Raw genomic sequence first — 23,939 nt, 5'->3', positions numbered from 1 at the left:
AACTGAAAAACTCCTTTGGTTCCGTTGGAGCCAACATTTCATCCTCCTTACCTTTTCACCATTCTTCCTTTTTTTCAAATCCCTCGCTCTCGCTCTCGCTTTATTGCCGTGTCTCTCAATTGGAGTCTCTTCGATCGGATGCAATGCTTAGAGGTGATACTCTGAACAAGTTTTTTCTGCAGATCTCTTTGTTTATTTCGATTCAAAATTCCTTATTGTTTTCGACTTCATCTCCTTTCCTTTCCCCCTTCTTAATGCATTCTGCCTTTTCACCCCCTTGGTTGGTGGATTTTTCTATTTTCGTTGATAGAAAACTTGAAAGAATTAGCTGGTAGGAAGTTCTTGTGGGCTTGCTTTCATTCCTCTTTTCCATTTTTTCGCTAAATAATTACGTTATTTTTTGGGTTTCGATGAAACTTCATTTGGGAGTGATGGTGAAAGGATAGTTGGAGAGTAGTGTCTTTTGCGCTTTCTGCTTCGGACTAGAGGAGTAATTTAACCCGTGTAGTCTCCGTTAAAATTCTATTCTGTGTTTCAGTTCGTTTAATATTATAAGACAGAATTTTTCTTTTCTTTTTTGTTTGGATTGGGGTGGGGATTTGTTTTGCTTGGTTTTACTTATTGAGTAAGCCGGAACTCGAAGTTGTAGGTCTTGTTGAAATTTTTTGTTTGGAGAAGTTACATGGTGTTACTATTTCAAAATTTATCTCAGTTCGTTAGAATACTGTGAATTTTTTTTTCCAGAAGATTTGCATAGCTTGGTTCTGCAAAGGTGTTCCACGTGAAATTGATTATCAAATTTGGAAGTCTTGAACTATCCAGATGCATGATTTATAATAGGAAAGGACTGGGTTTGGAATCCTTCCCCCTTTCATTCTGGGTGGAGGGGTGTTGGGGGTTCATTCTGTTTTCTTTGATGAATTGGAGCTCTCTATTTTCATGATGGGTTTTTTGATGAAATTGTTATAAAATTTTGCATTTCACTTTCAGTACTATGGTATGTTGTTCAACACTCCCTTCTGTCCCCCCCCCCCCCTTTTCTCCATAATGTCTGTTTTGATGCATCGATGTCATTTTATATAGTAAGGTTAGAGCTTCAGTAACATCCATATAATTGCATGGGGTAAAAAATGTTGTTGAAAATAGTGATCAGTGCCTTTTATGGCGAAGGAACTTGTCTGATTATTCAGATGTGGTTCTTGATGATATACTGAGTGCACTCTCCTTTCGAATGTATCTTGATTGTTTTTTATTCCTGTTTTTCTTATCATGAAAAAAGGTATCTGGATAGTCAATCAATCCATTGATAAGATTAGAGACAAGTTTCAGTAACCAACCCATGTCATGGGACTCCAAAATTGTATGTTACCATCTTTCTACAATTTGGCTCACAGTCATGATAGGAGGAAGTTCCGAGAGTATCTTAGAGGAGTTTTGAGGGTGTGGAGGACTTGGAAACTTATTTCAATACTAAAAAGAGAATGGAGAAAAAGATTCTTCATGTTTGCTTGTATAATCTTCTTGGGATTTGTGGTATCCTTGTGTTTTTTTAAGCCTAAACAAAGTTATGTTTATTTTAATTAGTATACACCAATGTTAGTAAATCCTAGAGTTTCAATGGGTGGCCACATTTTTGAGCTTCAGCATGAACATTGAACCCTCCACCGACTGTCTAATTAAGGGAAATGCCTACTTGGACTATGTAATTATATCAGAAACAGAAAACCAGCACTACCAAAGCAGAAGAAGAGAGAAGAAGAAGTAAGGAAGAAAGGAGAGAACAGACTGCCACATGGAAGAGAAACAAACCATACATCGACAATCTTCTTGATGCAGGGAGAAATTGGTTCACAAGGTTCTTGTCTAGAATCTGGTCCACATGTTGGTCCAAGACAGCACCAAGCCAAGCCTAGCCCATCATTTTCGGCCTAGGCTGGCCAGGGCAATTCTGGCCCTGCGATTCTGCTGAAGTGTATCTAGTGGCCTTATTAGAAAGCCGCTAGAATATCTCCTCATTTTTAGTATTTGTCTTTTTGTATTCCAAGGCATGATTATGAGCCTTTTTCTATTTCCTAGGACTATTTGTTAATTGTTAGTCTTTTCAATTTCCTAAGTAGTAGGCTAGAGTCTAATGCTAAGTTTTGATGTTTTGCTTAGGTCTTCTCAATTTGACTTGTTGGGAATTACCTTGTCTTGGAATTCCAAAGGTCTCTTTATTATATTTTTTGTAGTTTTAGAGAGGCATTTAGCCTCCATGCCTTGGCTATAAAAGAAAATCGTGGGAGCCTCTCTTGGCAACCATGAATTTAAAATATAAAAAAAAAACTCTCTTTAAGAATTCTTGCTTGTTAACTAAAGTGGCCAAAAGTGGATCTCTTTTGGTGTGCCTAGGTGGGACTCCTACGGTGGGCAACTAGTGTACCTCTAGTTTTCCAAATGTATCTTTTGTTTTTATCATTAAAATACATCTTCTTTCTTCTTCCCTTCAAAGCCTCACCCCTTACTTCCATTACCAACACCATCAACAGCCTTAGAGTCTTATAGCCTATTCTACTTTGGTCCTACACAACTTGATTTCAATCTGGTGGTCCTCCAGAATCGATCCTGAAGTGCAGATCCCTGAGGATCCACCACCAAATTGTCTCCTCCCCACACTTTATTTATAGATAAAATAGATAAAAAAATTACAATACTGTAAGCCACAAGGACTAGAAGACACTTCAGTCCTTGCTGTAGTAGATGACTAATTAGACTAAAACATAACAGCTAGGAACAACTAAAAACTGATTACCGCAGCAGAACATCACAGTCTCTCTCTCCTGTATCCTCTTCTGGAATGCCTCTAAAGATATCGACCATTTTTTCTTTGGCTGCCCTTTCCCCTCCACGATTTTGACTGGCCTTCTTGCTCGTTGCTGGCCCCGCAGGCGAAGGATTTTTCCATTTCAGCGTGAGTACATCTAGGTTGACGTGACGTTTGGAGGTTCTTCGGTTTGTGACAGAGTGGGCAAGCTGGTGTTTAGCGCTGCCATCCACCATATTTGAATGGAGCAAAATCTCAGAAGATGTACTTCCAACTCAAAATCTATTCAGCAGATTTGGGACTCCATTTCTTTTGATGTCAAATGCAAGCCTGCAACTGTGCCCTTCAGATGTGTTGACTCCCCCAAAAATCGTCTTATTGTTTGCTTCTGGAGCCTCCCACACTCCTTCTAATGTAGGATTGCCGTTATATTTTTTCTTTTCTTTGGGCCTGGTGCCCTGTATATCCTTGCCTTCCGGGGTCTCCTCTTGTTTCTTCTTCTTTCGTAATGAATTTTTATTCACTCCAAAAAAAATTTTGATTACCGCGGGGTCTGACATAAATGCCCGGTATCTTTATAGATTATGACACCAAGCAAGCATCCATAAATGACTGAGAAAACTGTTTTACATTTAGTAGTCTTCAAGAAGCTGTTTGAAGTGTCTTGAGGTGTGTCACATATTGCCAATTGGTGTTCTCTATCAAGAGGCCACCCTATTTCTTATTTTAACAAGAACCAATACAAGGCAAAAAAAAAGTAATCCACTTAGGACCTTATGTGTATGGGTTACACACGGCCACACCTGATTTATTTTATACTCAAGAGTTTATGGCTTTAAAGTACATTAGATGTGCCCAACATGCAAAACAAGTCCCTCTCGTCAAGAGTTAGCATTTGTCCTCAAATGTCACTTTGAGGTGGAGGGCAAGGTTGCAAATGTGCTTGGGCATAGGTTGCTTGATTGTCTTCTATGTTAATACCGATGAATGGATTCAAAGAGTTTAAAATGGTTATGGCTCTTTTTGGTTGCAAGGGAAATTAAAGGGAAGGGTAGTGAAGTTATTTGTCTTTAAAATGAAAACTTTTGTAATTATTATTATCCAACATGATTGTATAAATTATTTAAATATCTTACCATATTTGTAATGATATTTTTAGATATACTTTTTATTTTGCTTTAGTAAAGTGAAATTTAATAACCAAATATGAAATGATTTGGAATTAGTATAATAATCATGTAGGGATAATCATGTTGGATAATAATTACAAAAGTTTCCTTTTTATGATCAAATAACTTCACTTCCCTCCCTTTTCAATTTCCCTTGCAACCAAAAAAAGCCAATGCTAATTTGGATTTTTATCCCGCTATTGCAAAATTATAAGCAGGACCGATTACACTACACTTAGATCTAGCCTCAAAGGTGGGTATTTATTCTAAGGTACTTGTTTATGTTTAAACTTTTGCAGGGGGATGATTCTTTTGGCCTCGATTATAAGAAGATGTTTGAGTGATGATTTAGTGGTGTATGCTTGTAGATCTCCAAACAGGTGGGATAAAAAAATGTAATACTGCACCAATTTATATTTGTGGTCTATTAGTGTTGTGAAGGTCTCAACTTGGGCATTGTTTTAGGACTAGAGAGGCATGTGGTTTTGATTCTTTTCTTGTGGTAGCCTTTGGATTATTAAGGATGTCACATTTCTTCCCATGCTTAAAGACAAAAAAGGCTTCCAAACTAGCTTGTGCAATTGCTTGTTTCATCAAATACCTTGAATTTTAGCTTAGAAGCTAAATATGCAGATTTTATTAGGCACCAAAGCATCAACAACTTGACTGATGGACAAGCTAAAGTAGTTGACTGCATAGTTGTCATGGCGTCGCCATATCGTCGCCATGGCGTCCTGGCTCTGGAGATCTGTGCATATCGACCTACGCCATGGCGTCCTGTCTCTCTTTCCCTCTTCGATGTCTTCTTCCTGCCTCTCTTTCCCTCTTTGATTTCTTCTTCTTTAATTTTTTGTTTCTTCCCCAACCTTAGACCCACTCCCTGCTTCCCAAAATCTCCTATTTTAGCCTTGGTTTAGTAACCTGCAACTAAGACATCCGCCAGATCTGATTTCAGATCTCACCATTCGGTTGCCAGTAGAATTTTGGGGCTATTTCTCGTTGGGATCGGCAGACCTTGGTGCTGCGATTTTGTTCCAGAAATAGCAGGGAGAATTCATAAGGAGTTTCCTCTGCTGGAACTACTCCAGTTCACTGCCTCTCTACCTCTCTTTCTATCGTGTTATTGCAAGGTTGAAGAAGACATTAAGTCTTTAAAATTGCAAGTAAGGACAACTTATATTATTTATATAAAACCCCTTATATTATCTATTGTTATTCTGTTTAACCCATTCAGTTTTCTCTTTAACTCCATTAAATTACAGTTCTGCCACTCCTTTACAACTTCAGATTTAATTACAATTCTGCCATTGCTCTTATAAATCTTGATTTATCTACTAGTTTGCCATTCAACTTTGCCATTCAACTTTGGATTTAATTACAATTCTGCCATTGCTCTTATAAATCTTGATTTATCTACTAGTTTGCCATTCTACTTTGCCATTCAACTTTGGATTTAATTACAATTCTGCCATGGTCGACATGATCGCCATGGCGGGCGGCGTGTTGATATATCGATCAGACACCCCTCCACCGACTTGGATCGCCATGACGCCGTCACAACTATGGTTGACTGAAGTCTGCACAATTATTTTTTTCTTGGTAGGTAGTAACGTGAAGGCAAAACTCAATCTCAGGTCTTGGCAACAACATGCCACACGCTTTATCAGCTGGACCAGCTGGCACCATCAAGTTTTATACTTCAACAGGCAACTGACCTTGTAACATTGCTAATTGATCCTAGATTGAGCCCTGATACCTAGGACTTTGGTTGGCACATTCATAACATCCATGAGGATGTCAAATGAGAAATTGCTTTAAGCAATATGCGATGTAAAATTCAACATTGTCTCTGTCTAGGGACCGAAAATGCCAAGGAGGTGCATAGTTGAATTTAGGATTCCAAGGGAGGAAACAAAGTGATGATTCTCCATTGTGACTAAGTGGTCACGGGTTCAAGTCTCTGGAAACAGCCTCTCCGCGAAGCGGGGGTAAGGCTGCATACATTATGACTCTCCCCAGACCCCACAGTGGTGGGAGCCTTGTGCAGTGGGTACGCCCTTTTTAACAAAGTGATGGTTCTATTTAGGCGTTAACAATTTCCAAGGGGCACACTATAAAAACTTTGTAAAGCGACACGAGGTAGAGACGGAATTTGTGATCCATAAGTTTTAGAAAGATTCAATATGGTCTTTGTCTTAGGACCAACAATGCCACAAGTAGTTAACTGATGTCTGAGAAATTTTCATGTAGTAAAAGAGGATGCATAATTATGAGACATGATAATGTTAATGTGGTGTTAATGCGAATGTGGTCACATAAAGCAGCTTGGTTAGCAAAAAAATTGGTTGACCACCATTTAAGATTGTTATGGATCTGATGCCTTTATTGCTTATTGGCATTGAGTATTGCTAACTGATACTAGATTGAGCCTAGCATTATAAGAGCCATGAGGATGTTAAAAGAAGATTTGCTTTGGGGGGCAATGTGGAATTTAAGATAATTCCAAGGGGACAATAAAGTGATGATTCTTTTAGGGCTTGAATAATTTTCCAAGTGGAACATTCTAAAAGTTCAATTTCAGGGAAGCTGGGGCCTGTTGTTTATATGATCAATGGTGGAGGGCCGGTTAGGATGGAAGGAAATCTTAGAAGGGGATATCAGAGTTGCAGGGAGAGGGAAAGAGATCACACAATCACACACTCTCACAGAGTAAACCCAATAAACTTCTAGTCAATTCACTGTGTCCATTGTTGGGGTAATGCAAGTCTTTTAAGGGAAAAATAACTAGACTCTTATTCTAATTACAAAACTGAAATAACTTGCAACTCAAACTCTATCAAACTCCTATGTAATCAACCCAAAACAAATAAAAGACTGAAATAAATAAACTACTAAATAAACTGATATACTACTTCCAACCCTTGTTGGACCAAAAACCATTGGACCGGTCCTGTCTGGATTTAGATATCCAAAGCCCATCAGGCCGGTCCAATCAGCCAAGTGATACTGCATCAATCATCAAATATTCATCTTGTTAGGTAAACTGAATATTGGCCTAACTATTCATGTAGAATATTTGAGCTGTTGTTAATATGGAAACCATACTACCTATGAGCAGATTTGTGACAACCGAGCTGCAGTTTTACATTTCTATAATTCAATTTTTAATGAAAGGGAAACATATTGAGGTGGACTAGTAAGACTAATCCTCTTCTTGCTTCAATTTTTACAACTTGTTGCTAATCTAGAGATCCAAATATTTATTACTAGTCATTTGTGGGATTTATTATTGTTATTGTTGTTGTTTCCTACTTGAACTACCAATGGAAGCTTATCTTGACGGCCCTTGCCATATCTGCCATGTGGCATGTCAGATGAGGCCCAACTATTGTGGACAGGTAGACCCCTACGTTTCCCACCCATATGTCAAGCTTTAGTCCGAACAGAGTTTGCCAAGAGCAAATGGAAGGTTTGGAAAATCCAGTACTATGGGAGAATGTATAGTAGTGGTTGGAGTACCGTAAGTGTGCATGGACATAATTTGGAGGGTATTTGATTGAATTTTGGTCTGAAACTTGACACGTTGCCCATCTGAATGTTGACCTATCTATCCAACGGCCAGAATTACCATATGACCCTGCCTTGTGGTAAAATTAGTTGGACCATGGGCCATATTATGGCATTTTCCCCTATATTGATATTTTTTACTGTTATTTCAATTATTATTATTTGTTTTCTACTTCCCTCCCTTGTACTTTTTATGAGGTAGAGGTTTTTGTCCCATTAGACTCTTACCCTTTTTGTCAAACTAAATCACCATTAGGGTGGGGGGAATATTTCACTCTTTCTCACATCTTCTATACTGCCTCTCTTGGGACTATTTTTCTGAAAGAGGTGCGTGCTTGATAGCTTTTGGTTTCTATGGGGGAAAGAAAAGCTGAAGCTTTGGAGCCTTTGTGCTTCTAGAATCAGAGCTGTTGATCCCTTTTTGGACATTAGCGTGTAATGAGTTTGTTGGTATCAAGACGAGAAAGTGACGAATCTAGATCTGATTGGAACTAATGATTAGAGGAAGGTGTAGATGAATTGCAAATCGTTAGATGGGTTCAGGATTCAATTTGGGTAAAAAATATAAAATTATAACTAAATCATCTAGCAAACTGGAATGCTGTGACACCCTGTATATACCCATTGTACTTACATTTTACTATATTGCTTTGTCTATTTAAATAATAATAATAATGAAAATGATAGCCTTCAAGGTGAACCTGATACCAAAAAGAAACTGCAAATGTAAAGTCTCTATTTGTTTCCTATAATAACATTCGATACATTTTCTGGAAATTTAGTCTGTGAGGGTTAGTTAGATCAAAGCACTTACAAAAAATTATGTACTTAATCTGAATATCGGTACTCATGCAAGCTAGTTTTCTGGAAAATGCATTTTTTCGTTATAGACTGTATATCATTATCCCTAAAACAGGTAGACTAAAATCTTCTGTCTTCTTCATTATATCCTGGTTTCCAGAATTACAACAAAACAAAAGGAGCCAAAGTCTAATCCTATGCCAAAGCTGAATTCACAGAGTTCCTATGCCAAAGCTGAATTCACAGGGTTCCTGTGATGAACTGTGTATTTACTCACAATGTGAAACTTTTTTTTTTCTTCTTCTTTTTTCCATTTTCCCCTCATTTTTAAAGAGATCAAAGGTTTAGGTATAGAGTTGTAAATAGAAAGGGAAGCCAAAAGCTATGAAAACCTAGTACACTAGTTTAAAATAGTCCTGGGTCACTCAAAAAGACTTTATATTGTTCCCTTTTTTCTTGAAATAAAAATTGTTATGAGTTGAACAATGACAGAAAGATGAAGAAGGAACCATGAGTACTAGGAAAGTGATGATTAGGCCACCGTGCAGGTTAGTGATTACTCATGGAAGGTATTGGAAACCCACTTTTGGAGGAGTTGCCATATGTATCGAACTTGGTGATCCACCTGCTTGGAAGCCTTATGAGGGTGGTACCTTAAAGGAACACGAGGATGTAAGTGTATGGCTTGGCAACTGAAGACTGAAGGATTCAGTTTGAATCCTAGAGCCGTTGTCTAAATGTTTTGGTCTCATCTGCTGCTTAGCTTGCTAATTTGGTTCAGCCATTAACTCTCGAAGTATAAAGACATTGCTGTAAAATCTAACTGGCTATTGCTAGATTTACAAAACTATAGGACATTTTTATGTGTAGCATACCATATTTGACTTGTATGCTACTGAAGCATATTTTTTGCACTTGCTTGATGTATGATCTCAATGGATCTTTTTCAAAAGGCTGAGGTAACTATTTGTATTCTTGTTGCTATATCCTGTTTGCAAAATCTTTGTTCAACGGCCTAACCTGTTTATCTTATGATTCATTCAAGACACTGCACTTAACTCCGCTTTATGTTTTGTTGATCCTGTTTTCTTTTGTTCTGTTATTTACAAAGGTCCTTTTATTTCTTTTAGTGTGATTCCATCCATGAATTTTGTAGGGATTTTCTATGGCAGCTTTTGACATAGTGGAGTTGGTTCATCTTTATTTTTAACCGTTAGGTTTCCAAACTTGCATGATTACTTTTTTTTTCATAGAATTAAGCAACAAAAATTGTTTTTTGTCAATCAGGATCCTTGCATTATCCTTTTATAGTCAGTCCTTATGAATATTGGTGTCAATAGGTAGGGTTCAGGGTATGTCTAGGAAGATAACTGTATTCTACGATTTCTACCTACATTGGTTTCACATAAATCCTCAAGAGGTTCAAACAGAAATTAATCTAAACATAGAAATATAGAAATTAATCCGACCATAGTTGTTGATCCTACTCAAATCTCCCTCTTTGGTAAGTTCCCTAGTAAATAGATTGTGACCAGATACATCGAAGACATTGATACGGTATGTCACATTACAGATACATCTCATTATTTTTTCTCGTATATTCCTAAATACTCTGGTATTTAACGTGTACTTAATCATAGTTTGACAACTTTTTTGGTTTGTAACAGAATTGGTGTCCTCACCCCTAGGACAAGTTTGGATGGCCATGATTTACTATGTGTCTCATGTTCAAGGGACTCGAATCTACCACAGAAAAGGTCGCTCCTGAAAGGTTGTCCATATCAGAAATAACCTTGATCGGTTGGCCACCAGTTAAATTATTGATTGGTATAGGTAGATTTTGACAAATGCGATTAGATGAAAAAATTCATATTAAAAAATCATTATAAGTTGGATTTAAAGTACTGGCACTGCAATTTGATTTATAATACTAGCACTTTACTTACTATATTCAGTTTAATTATTTTAATAATAAAATGCTTAAACCTCACTGTATTCCGATGTAGCCAGGTAGCGGATGCCTAGCAGGCACAATGGGCTGCCTAAATTGAACCTGGACTTATATGGGTTTTCTGTATTACAAATATAGTTCTATACACTACCTGATATTGATTGCGAATACAGATTTAGACCTTACATCTGACATTTGGGAGCAAATCCACCAGTTATTCATTTTAACCCATTAATGGGTTTCTAGTCACACTCAGGGATAAGGAACAGAATCAGATTTAAAAGAAATCCAGTAACTTGACTGCAATCCCTCGGTTAGATGCTCAAATATAGAGGAATTGATGTGTTCTAGGGTAGATAAGATAAGGTTAATAGAACACAATTCCCACAGGACAGTAACTCAGTGAATAATAAGTAGAAAATAGAAATAGACAAGAATAAGATTGAATCAATAACTGAACATCCAACACTTGGATGGGGCTGAAAATTAGATAGAACAGTGCCTAGAACTTGAGGATCATATACTCCAAAGATCAGCTTGAACCAATGGTTGGATCAGCCAATCCTGATGATGAACAAAATTTATAACTAGAAAGATAGAATTTAGTTACTGAAAACGCACAGAGATTACTCTCAAACCAGAGGTTAGACGGACCCCCTACTTCTGGTCGAAGGAAGAACTCGTAGGGGGAATATTTGATTAAAGTTTGAGCCCTATCCGATGGCTGGATTAGAGGAAACATTATGACAAAGCCACAGTTAGAATAGGGTTTAAAACAGAAACGCAGGGGAAAAACAGAAGAGAATCCTGCATAAAAATGACTAACAGAGAGGTATATTAAAGATATAATAAGAAAGACAAAGAGGGAAATAAATTACCTACTGATGACCACAATAGAAGCAAAGAAGGTTGCTGGAAATTGACAGAAACAGTAGGGTAGAAGAAGAAAAGAGAGAGAAGATAGAAAAATAAGAGGGGAAAGAAGAGATATGACCAGGGCTTCCCACCACTGGCCTGCAGCAGGCTTCACCACCCACCAGCCAAGGAACCACCACCTTGGTTGCCACTGCTTAATAACGACAGGAGCTGCTGCCTCTGAAGAGGAAGACTCGACACATTCTTTTTTGCCAAAACCATGGGATAGGATCCCCTTCTTTATTTATGTATTTATAAGAAAGCAATTACAACTTACAAAAGTAGTAACCCAAACCATGCGTGGGAATACAGAAACTTAATTAAATAGAAACTAAACTATGCCAGCAATAAGATCGTCACTCAACTAAGCTATCTTTCCTGGGGTCCACAAGATCTTCTAAAAGTTCTTCTCCATGCAAGGCCTATGGGACCCACAAATCTTTCAAAATATCTCCCTTAATTACTGCTGGTCGATGGCTACATGGGCAGAACATCGGCTTGAACATATGGGCCCAAGTATGAACCTGACTATGACTTACGTTGATGGAACTGGGATTCTTGAAAAGAAGGTCAAAACAGGGCATCTCAAATCAGTGAAGTCAAGTGGGAGATCAGCTTGCAACAGGATTACAAGTATAGGGACAGAACTCGAATTGAGGGAAAACCAGATAACTCTATTTAAACATCTCAGATATGCATGAAATTCTGGTTGAATGGTCTATTTGTCAAGGAGAACAAGGTTGTAAAAATCTTATGTTGATCTAATCGTTATATTGAAAGATATAGGGTACTCTTAAAAATAGCAGGTTACCAAAGGTCCAAAACCAAGTCAAAAAAGAAACATGACTAGATTTTGTCAATCTTGATGTTAATAGCTTCAAATTAAAAACTACTAAAATTAGAGGCTTGTCAAAATAGTAACTACCAGATTTAGAAAGTAGAAACAAGAACACCAGGTTAGAGAAAGTTTCAGAATAGAACAACAACGGTCTCTCTTTAAATCGATGGGAATTCTCAGATCTGAAGCAAATATCGACTCTAGAACTGGAAATAGGAAATTCTGAACAGTAACTGAAAGAAGACTGGACAGAACATTATGTAATAGATAAGCATATCAGAAAAGCAAGCAGAAATTGAGAAGAGAGGGAAAAGACTTGGGCAGGATAGAAAATTTCAGATTTACCTTTTTAAGAAGAAAAGAGAAGAGAAAAGAAGATATGAATCAGGAGGCTCACTTGATCCTACGAGTTGGCATCCCATCAAACTCAACCTTGGGATCCCACCAAGCTGCTTCACTGCATCTCACGGCAAGGAGCTCTGAATCTCACAGAACTAACAAGCAAAAGCTATGTTTAAAATTTAAATCTCAGAATTGTGGGGGAGTTGTGTAGCCCATTCTCTTTATTTATAAACTAAGAAATAACAGAATTAGGAAACCCTCCATGTGCAAGCTAAGAGAAGTCCTAGATATTGGCAGCATATGTCCAGAAATCAATTCAGCAACAGGTATTTGAATTACTAACTAATCAGAAAGAGAGAAATTTACAGAAAGTAAAATTGCAGGGTGTATGGGATAGTTTATTCTGACCTGAAACTTGACAGAAAAAAAAGACATAAAAAAGGACTGAAGAACCAGTTCAGGAATCCTCCTAAACTGAAGTCCTGTAATACACCAGATTCAGTTACTGAATCCACATCAGCCCCACTCAGAATCCACTAAGTACCACTCCTGAATCCACAGAAGCACAGGTCTGAAATACTCAAAACCGGCAAAGCAACAGCTTCTATTCCCTTGAAAATTTGATAAGAAGGGCAGTAGCTAATGCAATCTGGTTAACCTAAAAGTAGGTTCAGATGAAAACCACAGGTAAGGATCACAGGACACAACCTTAGGACCAGAGTAGTAAGATTTTCAATAACTCGAGATGGACTGATCTGATGGCCTTGAAAACGTGGTCAAGTAGTAGCACTATAGATAAGAGGAATAATCCTTCAAAGTTTGACCAAGATCCAATGGATGGATCTAGAGATATGGCAGTGATAAATAGAAACTTCCAAAATAGTAGCTTCAGAAAATAGCCACTCAGATTTAGAAACTCAGAAATAGAAACAGAGACAGAAATCGGATTGGTGTCGCCTTGATTTTGGACCCTCTCCAACGTCTTGGGTCGCCTAGACGCCGTGACAACTATGCTAATAATACCCCCGGGATTCGAGAAAGAAGTCCTCATTTAATACCTCCTGTAACCAATAAAAGCCTCACTTTTCCCACTTGTCCCGTTTGGCCAGTAGTTGCCGCTAGGAATGGGTATTCAAATCAAGGGGAGCAGGAATCTAGGCATCCGCGGATGAGTGATCCACCTTTGCATCATCAGCTAAATCCGCTGGATACAGAATGGAAAGTAGAATGAAAACCAGTGCTGAAACAGAATTAGGCCTGATTTGGTATGATTTCTATTTCAATTTCATGGGATGATTTCTATTTCAGAAATTGTTTGGTTTGATTTTTGCACCTTATTTTAACGAAATAGAAATTAAATGGAGTAGAAATTCTGAAATAGCTGAACAGCTGTTTCAATTTTGAAATTGAAATTGATTACACTCTTGCTCTTTAATAAGCACAGGGTTTATTTGATAGGCAAAACAGTAATTTCATGTTAAAAATAAAACACCATCCTCCTCCTCCTAATGGTCTTACCACCACCTCCTCGCCACCAGCACCACCACCGCTACCATCGCCACCACCACTGCCTACACCGCCACTGCCACCACCCCTTCCTATCCCCGGCCCCAATATTACAATCTTGCTCTTTAATAAGCACATGTTTTTTTGATGGGCAAAGCAGTAATTTCATGTTAAAAATAAAACACCATCCTCCTTCTCCTAATGATCTTGTTACAGATTTCTTGTTCTTGAGATATTTCAGATTACTGTAACCAAAACAAATTCAATTTCATGACCAAAAATCTATTTGTTGACTATTTCATGAAATCAATTTGAAATTGAAATTGAAATCATACCAAATCTGGCCTTAGTAGTCAATACCTGTGCTTAGCTAATAAAGTTCAGGAAAATGGAAACTTGCAGCAGCAGGAAAAAACAGTTCAGAAAACTAGAGTTTAACAATCAGAAAAGCAACAGATTTTTCTGAATCCATGTACTGTATTTAGTTATGAAAACACAGAAAACATAGCAAAACTATGATCAGATTACTGATAAATCAAGGGAAAATGAGAAGATGAGAAGGGATATGACCTAGAATCAACACTAGGCCTGTGGGAAGGACATCACCACTAATCTTAACCTTCCTATTGCTTCAACACAACAGAGTTAGAGTTGCATCACCACAATCCAAGGAACATCTCCACCACTGACCCAAAGTGGGGAAAACCCGATTTCACAATAACTCAATTCGTAGGGGAGGTTTGTGGCCCTTCTCCTTTATTTATAACTTCATAATAATCACAAAAATAGGAAACCCCTATGTATGGTAGGAGGAATCCCTTAAAACTTAGGTCTAAGCTATTCTAGAACATTACAGAATAGAAACTAACTACTTAATCCCATATAGGACCTAAATCCCGATTGTTTCAAGGGAAAGTCGGGAGACAGTAACAATTAGATCAAATGGGTGATGAAAGTATGTGATAGATAGTTATCTATCTGGTATTTGGATTGTATATTTTTATGCCTTTTGCTTATGAAGAGCACCAAAAGAAACAATAGGTCTTAGTACTATTCCTATATGTTCCATTAGTAAGATTCCCTTGCTATTTCCAAGGGAGTCACTCTGTATCCTAAATCCATAATAATTGGGCTTAGAGAATTGGCCCATTACAATAGAAAACTAAAAAAGTACTAAGCCCATGGTCCATATAATCCATTGGGCACTCAAATTTAGTCAAACTTAAACAAAACTTAAATTATAGCTTCAGTTGGACCCATATTTGTCAAGGTGACTAGGTGACTCAAGGCGTTGGAGGAGTGCCCGCCTAGATGTGCGGTATATTACTTACTATATGTAATATAGCAATGATTATTAGATATAATTATGCTTATATGCAATATAGAGACTATGTCAATGCAATATGATATAATTATACTAATAATAACCTAATATGAGAAAATCAACATATAATAAACGAAGTATGGGATATAATATAAGCACATTCATCAAAAAACAAAGCAATAAATATAAACCAACTTAAACTTGTGAAGTGTCAACAAGGCGCGATGTCACCTTGGACCCAAGAAAGAGCCCGGACGCCTAGGCAGTGCCTAGGCAACGGTTTGACAACTATGGTTGAACCCAACAAACTAAACCAAATCCATAACAACAGGCCCATCTTCTCTTCTTGCTGGAATTCTGCGTCAGTAGCCCTTCACACTAATTTATAGAATTAAGTAAAGCTGTCTCAGACTCAACATAGGAAAGGAAATACAAATCACAAACTGACTCTAGCACCCCTCCCCAATGACCAGCTCTGCTGTGGAGGAGTCCTAAACTGACTAGGACTTCGGTAAATAAAAGAAACTGACTTTAATAGGATTGGTTCTTTAATTTCCTAATCTAGCCTGAACTAGAATAGAGAATGACAATCAAAATAGGAAAAAAGGACTCAAAAACTTGCTAGAAATTTGATTCCAGGAGGAGCCAGGAATGCTCAAGCCACAGGCCAGATTCTCGAAGAATTATGGAACCCCAGGCTGTGTTAGGCCCCAATTCTGACCACAGGGTCGTCTTCTCCTTCCTTGGTTACTACTGCTGGTGCATGGATTCTGCATCACCCATTGACACCTCAACTGATGAAAAGCTGTCATGGTGTTGGTCTCTAGTTTGGTTTGAGAATGTGTTGATATTCCACTTTTTCCATTATAGTCAATGTGTACATGGCTTGAGGTGATGTTCAAAAAACAGTTAAACCTTTTCATTTGAGAATGTGATTACAGTTAACTCTCCAGCTTAAAAGCTGTTTACATAATTCATGTCTACTACATTTTTTTTATTTTTGATCATAGAATTTTGCAATAGCTAAATCTATATAGGGAAAATGCAGAAGGAAACCTGGGAAGATGCTTGCATTTTGGACATATTGAGGTTGAGCTCTAATCTTGGACGGCTGCAAAGGATCTTGAGAATTTTTTGCAAGAAGTTGATTACTCCTGATGGTTCAACAAATGATTGACCCTAAAACCAATGACTTGGGGTTGTCCAACAAAGAACATGGTTTGCCCAGATCTGACAAGCAACAGTTGTCAGTAAAGAAAACAGCACTGAGAGACTTGCAGAATGATAACATACTCAGACCAAAACCTCCTCTTGGAAGCTCTCATTTTCTAAAGGATAGAGGACAGACTATGGCTGCTATTAAGGTTTCTGGAATCAAGAGAACCACACCTGAATGCCCCACAAGCCCCTCTGGTCATCAGTCCTCAAGCAATAATAATGCAAATGGACATCTTGTGTACGTACGAAGAAAATCTGAATCAGAAGTAGGAAAGAGCAGCACTTGTGAAATCATGGAAAATACCGCTGATTGCCCACCACCGAGGCAGCTTAACCATGGGGAACAAGTAACTTCACGGCGACAAATACAGACGGACGACTCCAAGATTTCTTGTTTTCCAGCATTTGCACCCATTCCAATGGCTCCTCCTATGGCTTTTTCATCAGGTGGACCTACAGTTTCTCTTTCTCTTGGGAAGAGTGGTTATGGAGTATCACTAGAAGAGCCAAATTATCCAGCGGTTTCTACTGCAGGGCCATTTTTAGCTAGTCCTCCAGCAAGTAATCAGCCCTGGAGAGAACGGTCCTTCAGGCTGCAGACATTCTTAAGGAACTGTGACCATTCAAGTCAAGAGGAATACATCCAGAGTAATCTTCTTTGAATTTCAACAGCCTTTAAGGTTCTGTTTAATACGGTTCTATCAATTCTTGATGTGCTGACTTATCTGTTTATTTGTTTGGTTAGTGCTTCGATCCTTATCTGCTGCTGGTCGTAGCAAACAGGCTGTTGAGTTGGAGAAAAGAGCAATCCACCTTTTGTTGGAAGAAGGTATAAAAGAACAAAACTCCATCTTTTTGACAGAAACAATGGAAATAACTTTTTTTTTGTTTTTTTTGTGGTCAAGTGCCTAGCGCACTTGGTAGCTAGTGGTGCGTAAAGGCCCATTGCTACCAGGAGGTCTTGAGTTAAAGCCTCCTGGTTCACATCCTACATCCCCCCCTACCTATCAAAAAAATAAAAATGGAAATAACTTTTTCTCTGTCTTACTGTTCTTCTAATCGTTCCTTCTCTAGTAACCAAAGGATCATGGAATAAGAAAAGGAAATGCCAAAGGCAAAATGCCTCTGGAAGATAGGCTAATGCCTAATATAAAATAAATGCTACATAAAAGGTGGTAGGTTTGGAATTGTAAGCAGAATAACGTTACATGTGCTTATGTGTACTGCTTTTAGAATCATTATATTTTACTTCTATAGAACATTTAGATTAATGAAACAATAAGATTAACACTGCTGGCCCTTGAACCTCACCTACTGTTAGTACAGGTGGGCACCTCCTTTTTCTAGCTTGCAGTACTGTTTTTGACAGATTACTCATGTTTTGGATAATGAATTTGTTCTCCCATGACCTTACTTAATTTAAGGAATATCTAGGCATGACTTACCCATTTAGTGGTATACCCCAACCTAAGTACTCCTGTATATTAATTGGTTTTTTGCTTCCCCGACTGGCATATCCATCTGGCCTGGTTTAGGTCACTCATTTGTCTTTTCCTTTATTGCAGGGAGGGAGTTGCATAGAATGAAGATTCTGAATGTATTGGGGAAATGTTCACAAAAGAGCAGCATATAACCTTTTACTCAACCAGTGCAATCAGAAAAGTGAGAAGATGCCATAAGCAACGACACTAACAATGTTGCTTCCAACTCTTTCCTATGGTAGAAGTTCAAAATCAGTGGTATGAGCTTTTCCAAGCGTACTGGATTATCCCTTGAGTTTCCCATATTCTCTGTAATATTTGGTGGTTGTGGTGCACCATTTATTCTCCTCTCTTAGTGCTAGAGGAGCTCAAACTTGAGCAGTAACTGTATAACTGATAATAACAAGAAAGGCAACTCATATTGATTCAGAAGGTTTACATTGGAAGTGCCCCATCTAAGGTCATTAATATTTAGTGATGTAAACAGCACAGATTGGATATAGCACTAAACTCATTGCATTCGCATCCGATTAGCTTCTAAATGGGAATCGGATATGGATTTTCGACTATCCATTTACATTCTGAGAAGAGAATTTTAAATATTATATTTATAAAATATTATTATTTAATTATATTTTTATTATTATATCGGATAATAAAGCTTTTGAATAGATTCAAATAGTTTCCGGATACCAATTTGTCCAATACAAATTCCCCTGACCAGATACAAACACAAATCGGATATGAATTTTTTATTATCCATTTACATCCTTATTGCTGTTTAGTAAAATTACCAAAATACCATCAAATGGAGATGGAAAAAATAACATATGGACAAAATTTTAGCTACTTTTTCTGTTCATTTTAAGATGAAATAGTACCAATAGGTCCTATAAGTGGCCCTCAAATCATTCTAACACCTAAGCGCAAATCTATCCAATACAGGCGATCTAGAATGATATCGAAATGGTATCGACGGAGACCAATACGATATTTGAAATCTGAAGATTTGAGTTCAAGGTGGAAGGGGGTGGTCTTCTGAAGAAAAATCATCAAACTCACAAGCGACATAAAAAATGTTTTTTTCTATCTAGTTGTTGCATGGTTTGAGGAATTGGTATTGGATCGGCTAATCCGGCCGATTCGTATCAGTATTCTCCACTAATACTGATTTATCTAGATCAATATCGGATCAGTACCGATACCAATACCGATTACTGAAACCCTAGACTGTAGAGACTATAGAGTATAAAATTCGGAATCATAACCATACACCCCTTGTTAGTTGTCATAGGTCACGATGGTGTGGTTGAATAAATCCATGTTTTGAACAAAGAATCGACTATGTTGAATAAATCGGTATCAGAATCAGAATCAATCACAGCCGATTCCAATCCAAATCAACACAACCACTTGGTTTTTTAACGGAAAAATTTTATCCACAAAGCGGTTCCACTCCAACTTCAAGGGCGTGGCATTGTAGTCCAGGTGTCATATTTTCATTGGCCTTTATACACTCCCCCACTAGCCTCTAGCCTTCCTCTCTCAAATAACTGAAAATAACCGTCCTATTCAAAGCTTTCCTGTTTGTAGACTTTTGGAGGGAAACGCAAATAACCGTTAAAACTATAAGAGAGACCCTCTTCCCCATCGTTAAGCTTTTTTTCAGTCTCCCTCTCTCTCTCTCTCTCTCTGAGTGGATTTCCTTCATTTTATTAAGCTTCCTAACTGATGAACAACGACAACACAGACTTCCCTAGTTCGTCGAGGCAAGAAAGCTTCGAAAGTTTCAGGCCTCAGATCACCGTGACCGCCGCCGGTGACGGTGGTGCCGGTCCCAGTGGTTCCCAAGAGGTCAGCCGGAGAAAGAAGAGAAGAAAAATGTGCCGCTTCGCTGCTGATCCTAACGATTCTCCATTGCAGAATCCCAAAACATGGAAGAAGCCTGAGCCAATTACTCCAAACATCGCCCGCCCCTGCAGCGAATGCGGCAAGCAATTCTCCTCGTGGAAGGCTCTGTTCGGACACATGAGATGCCATCCTGAGCGCACTTGGCGAGGGATCAATCCGCCGCTCAATTCTCGACGTTCGACGGAAATCCCTTCAGAGAATCTCTCAGAGAATTTCACTGAAGAGGATCATGAAGTGGCAACTTGTTTAATATTGCTATCTAATGGACCTTTTGTAACTGCAACTGCTATGAATACGCCTTGCTCTGTAGTTGATAGAGGCTACAGGGACTGCAATGAAGCACTGGTCTCTTCAGATATTGATGGGGTAGCGGGTCCTTCAGGATTGAATTGTCGATTCGAGTGCTCGAGTTGCAAAAGGGTTTTTGGATCTCATCAGGCATTGGGTGGACACAGGGCTAGCCACAAAAATGTTAAGGGTTGTTTCGCCATTGGAGATCATGGACATGACAGGAGTGGAGAGGGAGAGTTGATGTTGGCTGGAGAAGACAAGCTAGACATGGGTTTAGGGCACCAATCCAGCATTTGTATGAGGGAGTTCTCTTGTGGGCAGAGGAGGTGTCACTGGGAGAAAGGGAAAGAAGGGTCACCACAACAGGGATTGAACTTGAATTCTTCCATAAAGAGGGAGGATTGTGGTGATGATCTGGATTTGAATTTGCCTGCGCCATTAGAGAAGAATGGGTCTTCTTCTTCTTCTTCTTCGTCGTCTTCGTCTTCTTCAGGGCTTGTTTTGGACCTGAGATTGGGAATATGAAGAGATGATCTTGAAGTTCTCCTCTCCCTGGTAAAGGGGTTTTGGGTATGTTATGTGAACCATTAATGCTCCAATTTTACCAGATATTTCCACTTGAAAAAAGCTTCCTCCTTATGTTCAGTTTCTGGTTCCAAAACTGGGAAACAGAAACATGACTCCTATGTACCATGGTTTAACACTTCTTTCCATCTGTTAGTAATGAATTAACTGATGAATTGATATCTACTCACTGTTTTGATTTGTTATATTAACAAGAAGCCTGAAAAATATTAAAACCATATTAAAGAACATTTTGAGTTTACCTTCGCGCATTGGTCGATTGGTGTCATATCACCCTCACACATTGATTATACTGTTGTCACATTTAAGTTCTATACGTGTACGAATACACATCAATTCTCGAGCCCACTATTGTCGGGTTTGTCTCAATAGTATCAATAGAGGTTATTTGCCACACAGCATCTAACAGAGTTGGATTCAAGGAAATTTCATTGGATTGAAGATGTAATTTTAAGATCTAAAACCACTTCTCATGTTATGGTCATGCCCCATAGTGAGGACTCATAGTGCCAATTTGAAAAGGACTGAGTTTTTCTTTACCAACATAATGAAGAGACAATCTCTTAATCCATGGTATCTAACCCTTGAAATTAATTAGGAAAATTATTTTGGACATTCGATAATAAGAGATGAGAATTAACAATGAAACTCATGCGCCAAGAATCCAATCACAAAGTCAAATTATGGTGGATAAGGAAATTCTCCTTTCACTATTTTAAAATGACTTGGTCAATTTTCTTTAGCATATGAGTGTGTGGGAGACGAAATATGGAAATGCCTTGATCTCTCATTGCTTAGAACACCTGAGAAGGGCAAGAGGAGTGGAAGCACGTTAGTCCATAATATAATATCTATCAAAGAATTGACTCGTTTAATAATGAAATTTCTTATTTCAAGGTTTCAAATAATTTGTAATCTTATTTTTTCTTATCCTTTTAGAATGACAACTTTTTAATGAAGATAATATTATCATTTTACATGCATACTCAAAAAATATGATGACAATGGCATCTTTGGATAATGACATAATGATAGACATTTTTAAAAAAAAAATTTAAAGCCGTCAAAAACTTTTGGGATAAGATAATGGGCAATCAAAGGAACGTGTCTAGTTCAACCTTCAAAATACAACGATAAAGGTACCATCAGACCAAGGATTACGATATCGGTATCAAACTCCGTCGATACCAATTTGATATTGATCCAAATCGGCCGGTATCAGTTTGGACCAGTCAATTTTACCCTTTCTTTTCATTAAAAATTGATTTTTTCGATGATTTAACCCTTGATCCAATATTGATACCGATACCTTAATCCATGATCCACACACACCCTATATGGGTGTGTTTAGAATCTGACACCTTCATTTAATTGTCCTATTGTCTTATTCTTTAAAATATTTAATGTAATTTTTAAAGGAAAAAATTGGGCACACCACCCGCATACCGCAAGCTAGCGTCTGCAATGTTTATCTCTCTTCCCCCTTTTGAAATGATCACTTCCAGCTTACACATAGGAGCCGTATGTATATCCCTCTTCGATCTCTTTTTTAATCAGGGAAACCTATCATTTCAAAAAGGAATTGTATTAAATGTCGTATAGTATGACTTTCAACTTTATACAACCACCCCTTTTTTATCCCTACATTAAGTATTGGTACAAATCTATTGCCACATTAGGGTGTGTTGATAAGAAAATCCCTTAAATAAAGGTACATTTTATCAGTCTTAAGCAGCGACCTCTAGTTGGATGCTCTTACGCGTGCTCAACTTCAACTAATGGCATATAGAAAGGTGTCTTCTTTGCCGCTCTAAAGTGAAAGGTCGAATTAATTTAGTCTCCCCAAGCCAAAAGAACATTTTTTAGTTCGTGCAATCAGGCAATGATCTCCCTCCCTAGTGTTTTATTGGAAAAAGAAGTTCACGATACCAACGTGTAGATTCCTACACTCGCCCTCTCCCATTCCACCCATGGACCCACACTCTTTGTTCACCCTAATGGATGATTCAATTACCCACCCCCTTCCATAGTGGAAAACTACACTCTAGTGTTATAGCAATCCCTCTCCCATTTTTATTTTATGAAAAAACTCTCACCTTCTCTCCCCTCTCTTCTTGTTAAATATGATTTCTCCCTTCTCTCTTCATTGAGTATATTGTTTGATTTCTTACTATTGATTTAATATAAATAAATATATAAAATCCTCATTTTTAATTAATTATAAAATACTTAAGTTTTGACTTTATTTTGCATCCACTTTTTTTTTTTCTTGTTTTGTAATTCTATTTTGGGAAAGAAAACCCTATTTAGACATGTGCAGTGTGTTATTCCTAAGCCTAGACACATTGCTGCCACCATGTTCCTGATAATTTCCACCTTTCCATAGAGGTTGAGATCATTTCGCACACCCTTTGTGTCTGGGCACTGGAGCAACGTACTGCACACGCTCAGGTAACATTCTTTCTTCCTTCTATTTCTTATATCTTTAGATCTTAGAAATTACCCATTTGGCTTTTTCTATTTTAGATGTGACAAGTAAGTGGTGACGGGGACGGAGAATAACCTTATCTTTGCAACCCTAATCAGAGCTTTTCCTTTCTTGTGTTTTTTTACATTATCGTCCCAAGTTGAGGCTGGAATGCCTCAGCCAATATGGCGGAGAATCCTTACAAAGTCCAAACGAAGCCTCCGCTCCACCCTAATTAGAATTTAGAACACACGTTTCAAGGATTTTTCCATTTACGTGTCGTTCGATTCGTGGTCCACGTCATCTTCCGCCATAAGTGCCTGCAAGCCCTTTTTAGAAAAACACAAAAACCAAAGATAAGGAGATGAGGATGCATGGATGCCTGCCGTTCACATTTATCTCTATCTTTCCTTCCAATTTTTTTTAATTTTTTTGGTTGATAGCTTTCCTTCCAATTATAACCATATAAATTAGGTGGAAAATCTTGATGGTGGGGCCTCACATGCAAAAAAACTTTCAAGTTATCGTGATTCATTTCACGATATATTAACAAAAATCTCCTCTATGTTTTTTTTTTTTTTTTTTAAAGGTTGTAATTTCATTTTCCTTTTTTGCTTTAAAAAAAAGGGATGTTGTTCTCCTTGTCGCAGTGCAAGCTGCGCCAGGCACATGGGCGTGGCATAATGACCACCCTGTGCCTCTTCACAGGCTGCCCATGTGCCTGGGCACAACCTGCGCTGCAAAACAGAGAATATTCTCTAAAAAAAAAA

General features: G+C 38.0%; 2 protein-coding genes across 4 annotated transcripts; both read left to right on the top strand.

The window, feature by feature from the left end:
• Positions 1–10: 10 nt before the first annotated feature.
• On the top strand, positions 11–18,133 carry LOC122657331. Of its 3 annotated transcripts, none has more exons than XM_043852001.1 (4): positions 11–153; positions 16,265–17,082; positions 17,180–17,263; positions 18,000–18,133. In XM_043852001.1, the coding sequence occupies exons 2-4, from the start codon at positions 16,374–16,376 to the stop codon at positions 18,065–18,067; spliced, it is 861 nt and encodes a 286-aa protein (XP_043707936.1). In that variant the 5' UTR covers positions 11–153; positions 16,265–16,373; the 3' UTR covers positions 18,068–18,133. The 3 variants fall into 3 exon arrangements, with proteins under 3 accessions (XP_043707936.1, XP_043707937.1, XP_043707938.1); XM_043852002.1 differs by having other exon boundaries at positions 35–153; positions 16,227–17,082; XM_043852003.1 differs by lacking the exon at positions 11–153 and adding an exon at positions 5,734–5,802.
• Positions 18,134–19,646: 1,513 nt separating this feature from the next.
• LOC122658278 (zinc finger protein ZAT3-like) lies at positions 19,647–20,642 on the top strand. Its single transcript, XM_043853201.1, has one exon. The coding sequence runs from the start codon at positions 19,647–19,649 to the stop codon at positions 20,640–20,642; it is 996 nt and encodes a 331-aa protein (XP_043709136.1).
• Positions 20,643–23,939: the final 3,297 nt, after the last annotated feature.

Source organism: Telopea speciosissima, chromosome 4 (assembly GCF_018873765.1).
Source record: "Telopea speciosissima isolate NSW1024214 ecotype Mountain lineage chromosome 4, Tspe_v1, whole genome shotgun sequence".
NCBI classification, from domain to species: Eukaryota; Viridiplantae; Streptophyta; class Magnoliopsida; order Proteales; family Proteaceae; genus Telopea; species Telopea speciosissima.
The sequence above is the reverse complement of the archived record's forward strand: the minus strand, read 5'-3'. Positions and strand labels throughout refer to the sequence as shown.

Excerpts from the sequence above, each read along its gene's own strand:
- LOC122657331 (XM_043852001.1), top strand. The coding sequence starts at position 16,374 with ATGGTTCAACAAATGATTGACCCTAAAACCAATGACTTGGGGTTGTCC. Across the intron at positions 17,083-17,179 it reads TCAAGAGGAATACATCCAGA|TGCTTCGATCCTTATCTGCT; the intron begins GTAATCTTCTTT and ends TTGTTTGGTTAG. Across the intron at positions 17,264-17,999 it reads CCACCTTTTGTTGGAAGAAG|GGAGGGAGTTGCATAGAATG; the intron begins GTATAAAAGAAC and ends CCTTTATTGCAG.
- LOC122658278 (XM_043853201.1), top strand. The coding sequence starts at position 19,647 with ATGAACAACGACAACACAGACTTCCCTAGTTCGTCGAGGCAAGAAAGC.